At 40.6% G+C, this 6,925-nt stretch overlaps 1 protein-coding gene across 1 annotated transcript; it reads right to left on the bottom strand.

Annotated features, from left to right (window-relative positions):
• Window positions 1-720: 720 nt before the first annotated feature.
• AK88_01308 (DNA topoisomerase 2) lies at window positions 721-5,754 on the bottom strand (the record flags this gene model as incomplete). The annotated part of the gene is made up of 4 exons (XM_012478944.1): window positions 721-762; window positions 924-992; window positions 1,174-1,292; window positions 1,476-5,754. The coding sequence occupies 4 exons, from the start codon at window positions 5,752-5,754 to the stop codon at window positions 721-723; spliced, it is 4,509 nt and encodes a 1,502-aa protein (XP_012334367.1).
• Between the last annotated feature and the right edge of the window lie 1,171 nt (window positions 5,755-6,925).

Raw genomic sequence — 6,925 nt, 5'->3', positions numbered from 1 at the left:
CACCTCTGTCACACATTTACAATGCCACGCGGGGAGAAGCTCCAATTTTTTTTGTAATTCAAAATTTACCGCAGTTTAAAAAGGACGCCTCGAACAAGCAATGTCGAGGTGGTAATGTATGTAAAATAAAATTTATAAAAAAAAAAAAAAAAAAAAAAAAAATATGCACCGCACCTATATCGGTGTAGGGCAGCTCGGAAAAGCCTACCTACTTATTAATCCCCAGAGAACTAATTAGAAAACCGTCCATTTTGATGATGACCAGGGGGGGAAGATATAACACCACCGTGGGGATGCTGCTCCCACTCCTGGACCCCTTGCATAGGTGGGAAGCGAAGGAGACTTCGAAGAGCGGACTCGTTCACCCGGTTAGAAGCGCACCAGGTGTGTGGTTGTTACGCGGTTCATGCGTGGCCACTTCTGGCAGCACGCCTAGTCCCCATTTTTTACTTAATAAAAGCACAGCCAGTCGGCTGCAGTCCGTTCGAGTTTGCAAGTGCAAAGGGCACACTTGTGTGCAACTGAAAGGGGAAGACACCGCACACACACACACGCATCATAAACGGGGGGGAAGAAAAATGACGTACACACATATACAAAAACCAAAAAACAAAAAAATTACGTAACTACGGTCCACCTAGGTGGTCTTCTTGGTTGGTCAAATGAATACGGTACTTCACGATATGAGTAGGCACCCAGTGGTCCACATGCGCACCTTCCTTATATGTTGTACGAGCTGTCACTCTCATCCGATGAGGCAAACTGTAAAAAGGGGGGGAAACGGAACGGAACGCAGGTATAGGACAGGAGGGACAGGTCAAGGTAGCAATAGGGAAGCAATCGGGGCATAGTAAAGTACAAAATGCGGCGTCATAATTAACACGTGGTGACACTCCGAACGTAATCTACATAACGTCACTTACATCGTTGCTTGAATCATCGCTATCAAATTTGGATCCCTTTTTCGACTTTGAGGCGTCCAGTAAGTTGCTCTGCGGGGGGAAATTAACCACATGGGCATAATAACAGGCAGTGCAACAACAGACGCGAAAAAAAAAAAAAAAAAAAAACAACAAAAATGTCGGGCAACTCCGCACTTTTGTTGTAAGACACACGGCGTAAATATACTACGGGCAACATTTTCATGCTGACAGAGGCCGCTTTCTGTTTTACCTTTTTCCTCTTGGGTGTGGATTTGTCTCCACCGGTGTCCTTCGCGGGGGTGCCTTTCTTCTGCGTTGCTGTCATCTTAACCTTCTCGGCCAAACTCAGTCGTGGCTTCTTCTTATTCTCTGCAGGGGGGGGAACGCGGCACGGTAATATATAAGCGCATGCGTGGGTTAGAAGCACACGGGGGGTAGACCACTTGACAGAAGCTGCATAAACCGCTCCTACACAGATGCATAAACCGCTCCTACACAGATGCATAAGCCGCTCCTACACAGATGCATAAACCGCTCGCACGAGAACAGTACCAAGCTCGAGCAACTTGCTCCGGATGCCGGAGAAGTCATTCAGGTTGATGGTGCTGTTGGGCGCAATGGTGATGTTCTCGGGGATGCCTAGCGGTTTGGTGGGAGTCTGGTCCCGCGCGTTAGACGCAGCATCGGCGTGGACCGCGACCCCGCAGGGCACAGTACTATGGAGGGCCTGCTCCGTACAGGGCAGTTTTTTATTCCTAGAGTTTTTACTACTACTACTAGGTTTGTTATTATTGCGGTTATTATGGCTACCTCCAACGGTGACGTCTGCATCGGCGTCAGCTAGGATTTTACTAAGAAGCGGCGTGGAGTCCGACAGGTTCGTGTCCCCATCGTCAGCTGCCTTGGATTGAGATACACTATTGTCTACATCTCCATTGACTACAATAGGGGTGTCATTATTGTTATTATCATCTGCCCCTGCATTTGCTGTCCTTAATTTTTTTCGTGTAGTGCCACTAGGCCCATTATTATTTGGGGGTTTTTTATTTTTTCTAATGTTTAAACTTTGCACTATGAATTCACTACTGTCTGAAGAGTCACCTGATGATTCCTCGTCACTGGAGAGTTTTTTCTTCTTCTTCTTTTTCCTCAAGTTACTACCCCATTGTTTCCTGGCGACCTTAAATTTGTTACTCTCCTCTCTGTTGGCTAATTCTACATTGCGCTGAAACTCAATAGCTTCCTCCACCTTTTCAATGTCCTTCAGCCACATGGTCTCCACAGTTATATTTCTTAAAATGTCTAACTCCTTTTCCTTTTCCTTATGTTGTGCGATCAGCTCTTCTACCTTCTCTAGGGTGAGACTAAAAATGGGCATGCTCAACAGATAATCATAATCCTTAACAGAAACACCAGCTATAATTTCTTCATTGTCTTCAGCATTATCCACCGATTCAGGTAGTTCCTGTTCGAAAATTTCTTCCTTTTTAATTTTATTAATATCTTTATAAGGATCATACCCTTTTCTATACAATTCTTCCACAAGCACTTTTTTCTTTTTCTTATTAATAATAAGTTCATTGTTGACAATGGCAAGAATAAATTTCATTTTATTTGAAATTATTTTTTTTTCCTTCTCTAATTTGGAGATCAAATAGCTTTTTCTATTTTCATATGCCTGTAGTCGCTGGAAGCAGAATTCCTTGAGGATGTCCAGTTCAGTGGCGTATCTCTGCAGTTTCAAATTATGATCAAACAAAGTCATGTTAGTGGTTGTGAGCGTACTTTTTAATTTAAAAACTTTTTCCAGTCCTTCTTCCTCTGCTTTCTTCAATTTTGCAGGATCCATTTTAATGGTGAAACAAATATCTTCATGGGAGCTATTATCCATGTAATCCAAAATGAGTTGATTCTTCTCGTCAGTGAGTAGCTCTTCTAAGAACTCCTTATAATCCTGTGTCCATTTCTTAATCGGCAGCTCATTAATTTCTAACGTTTCATCATCTATTTTGCGAATTATACCAATGGTCTCAAATCCTGTCTTTCCATTTGATTCTATTCTGCCCTTAAAATCTTTATACCATGGGATCATCGGGATCAGGGGTTCTTTGTTAATATATTTTTTAATATTTTCAATTATATCTTTGTAGTTATAATTAGGGATAAAGGAGGAGTAACCTGTTCCTATCCCTTCACATCCATTTACGAGAATGGTAGGGATGACTGGAATGTAGTACTTTGGTTCTATTTTCTGTCCCTCTTCATTTAAATATTTCAAAATGGGGTCATCATATTCGTTAAATATGCTTCTTGTAGAACTAGCCAATTTGGTAAAAATATACCTAGCCGCAGAAGCATCTTTTCCTCCTTCTTTTCTACTACCAAATTGACCACATGGTTCTAAAAAGTTTATATTATTAGAACCTACAAATGTTTGAGCCATATTTATAATGGTCTGTTGTAGTGAATTCTCACCATGATGGTAAGCACTATGTTCTGCTATGTATCCTACCAGCTGAGCCACCTTACATTCATTTCTTAAACTCCTCTTAAAGCAACCGTATAAAACTTTCCTTTGTCCTGGTTTCCACCCATCCATAATATTTGGAATACTTCTTTCTGTGTCATATCTCGAGTAATATATAAGTTCCTTATTTACAAAGTCGTAATAAGACAAATCCTTTTCCTTGTGGTCTACATATGAACCAATAACAAAATTTTGAAGCCATAATTTTCTATCTTCAATTCTCTTTTTACTGAATGCCATGTCGATGGAATCTCCATCTCGATCTCCTGTCCACAGAAACATAATCTTATGATTCTTAATATCTGAAAAATATTGTTTGAATTCTTTATCTGTAGAAGTACCCAACCCTTTGTAGTATTTTATTTTCCATCCCACTAAATTGGTACTCTCCTTCCACTGCTCATACTCTGCGATGGTGAAAAACGAATGCTCCTGGTTCCCTTTCTGTACCTTCACAATTGGTGTTACGAATTCACTTAGGAACCCTTTATGCTTTAGCAAGCTAGGCCAAAATTTGTGAATCATATTTATTAATAATCCCTTAATATGGGAACCGTCATAATCCTGGTCAGTCATGATCATGAGGGATCCATATCGCAACCCTTTTATATCTTCCTTATTCTTATCTGTAATATCTAACCCCATAATTTTAAAAATATTTTGAATCTCCTTATTATCCATTAATTGTTTAAAAGATGCATCCCTCACATTTAATAATTTTCCCTTAAGAGGAAACACTCCATATTTATCCCTTCCAACAATAGACAAACCAGCGAGACACGACGTCTTGGCACTGTCTCCTTCTGTAAGAATGAGCGTACAATCCTGACTGTGTTTACTACCTGCATCATGTGCATCCTCCAGTTTGGGTATACCAATAATTCTTTCCCTCGCTTTTGAAGAGCCTGCCTTCATTTTTTTCCTCAACTCTACTTGTGCCTTTGCTTGGGCCCATAATAAAATATTGCTAAGAATGGAACTCTTCAAAACGCCATTAATCGTTCTATCAGATAGGATACATTTGCTTCCAAATTTGACCGGCTTGGTTGTTAACGTTTCTTTCGTCTGTGAGTCGAATGTTGGGTTAACGATTAAGCAATTGACGAACACCCACAAGTGGTTTCTTATATGTCCTGACTTTATTTCCATTCCTCCTTTATTCTTTGCGTTCGCCTTCTTACTAAGCGAATTCAATAATTGCTCTACAATGTAGTTCACATGGGATCCTCCTTTCGTGGTACATATACTGTTGACGAAAGACACCTGCTGGAACTGCGAACCGTCTGTTTTAGATACGACAATTTCCCAGCGATGTTGCTTTTCGTGTATTTTAACAATTTCCTCCTCATCATTATTTTGCGTTCCATTTGCAGCATTGCTTTTGCTGGGTGTCCCTTCTCCAGGTTCCTGCGAAACGCTTGCATCTAGATTTTGCGTCGTTTGGTTAGCGCTCGCGTCTGCACTACCGTTTCCATTGGCATTTGCATTAGCGTTTGCGCCTCCCTTTGGGGGAGTCACCCCAGCATTGTCCTTCAAGTACAAATCGACATAACTTTTAAAATCCTTAATGCCTAACCGGTTCCCATTCAAATAAACCCTAACGCTACACGTACCGGCCAAATCATACACACGCTTGCACAGCAAACTTTCTATATCGTCATCCATTTCGGTCATTCCAAATTTAGCCAAGTCAGGTTTAAAAGTGACCTTCACATAATCCTTTCCATTATAATTTTTAATATGTGGTTCAGAAAACTTAGACATATTATCTGTCCACACCATTTTGAATTCTTTTTTTCTCGAGCTATCTCCACACTGCACCATGAATTCTTTACTAAATATATTTGTGAGCTTTGCTCCAAATCCATTTCTTCCACCTGTAATTCTGTCCTCCGCATCATCGTAATTGTCTGAAGTGAGCAGCTCCCCAAATATCATATGAGGTACGTAAATATTCATTTCTTTATGTATGTCTACTGGTATTCCTTCTCCATCGTTGTACACACTTATTTTGTTTTGTTCCTTATTAATTTCAATTTTTATACAGGTCATAGGGTTTTCAGTTTTTTCTTTTTCCCTTGCTTTTACGTCTGCTGCATTCACTATAATTTCGTCAAATATTTTATACAACCCTGGAACGTACGTGATATTCTTCTGAACCATTCTATTTCGCTCCTTGTTCCATACCCATAGCAGCTGCGTGTGCATTTCCACACTTCCTATGTACGTATCTGGCCTCAGCAAGATGTGCTCAATTTGCGACTTTTTCTGGTATCTCTCCTCGATGGACTTATTCTTCGACATTGTTGCGGAGGGAGGGGGGGGAAAAAAAAAAAAAAAAAAAAAAAAGAGGGGCGAAAACGTGCCACCAAAATGGACTTGTCTACTCCGCGCGACACGGTCTAACCTACACTTGTTGCAGCTTCATGTAGGACAACTGGCCGGATACAAGGCACACGCGATTGAGCAGTGATGTGTCCCCTAATTCGTGACAGAACTGACTAAACGACTAGGCAATAAATACATAAATGGGTATGCAAGTGGTAGAGAATAAGCAGATGGGTAATGGACTAGCCAACAAAAAAAAAAAAAAAAATTCCTGCATAAAAGATCGACGGTGTGAAAAATTAAGAACACTTTGGCAAAGGGTCGGGAGGAACTAAGAGGAGCCACCAGGGGCAGCTCTTCAAAGTCCGCTCCACAGAGGAACACCTACACAAGTGAGGGATTACCTACACATGTGGAGGCATCCCCTACTCCTCCGCGAGGAACACATGCAACACACCCTCCTAAAAAAGAGTGCCACATGCTTTGGCCAACTGTGTCCTTCGACACACCCTGTGCATTTACCTGAACGCGGTGGTTGCAAAATGGCACCGCCGGGGCGTCGAGGAATTTTCCTGCGCCCTGAGGGGCCAGCCAACGGGATAAAGCATTAAAAAAAAAAAAAATATTAAAATAAAAATATTTGGAGAATAAATAATGCGCCGCGGAAAAAAGCAAAAGGGTAAAAAAAAAAAAAAAAAAAAAAAAGGAGGCAAAATGGGCCAAAAAGCGGGTTAAAAATGGACTAAAATTACGCAACAAGTTGGCAAAATTTTCGCAACAAATTGTGTAAAAAAAAAATGAAGCAACGAAATGGGTGCACAGAGGACAGTTCGAGCAAAATGGTGTGAAAGAAAAACAGCATGAACAGATGAAGATCTAAAAATGGTAATGACACACCTCGCCCCTTATTCTACTTGTTCAGGTTTCTCTTCGCTTAATTCGTGGCATTGTGGGCTAATTTTGACAGGGCAAAAAAGAATAGGGCGAATTATTAAATTGGATCGCCAGGAAAAAAGAGGAGGACACACCACTGAGGGGGCAAAAAAAAAAAAAATGAGAAAAAAAAAAAAAAAAAAAAAAAAAAACGGGAAGAAGCTGCGAATCAGGAGAGAAAAAAAAAAAAAAAAAAAAAATTTCACATTTTGCA

Source organism: Plasmodium fragile (assembly GCF_000956335.1).
Source record: "Plasmodium fragile strain nilgiri unplaced genomic scaffold supercont1.11, whole genome shotgun sequence".
NCBI lineage: Eukaryota > Apicomplexa > Aconoidasida > Haemosporida > Plasmodiidae > Plasmodium > Plasmodium fragile.
This window is presented reverse-complemented; position numbering and strand designations above follow the sequence as displayed.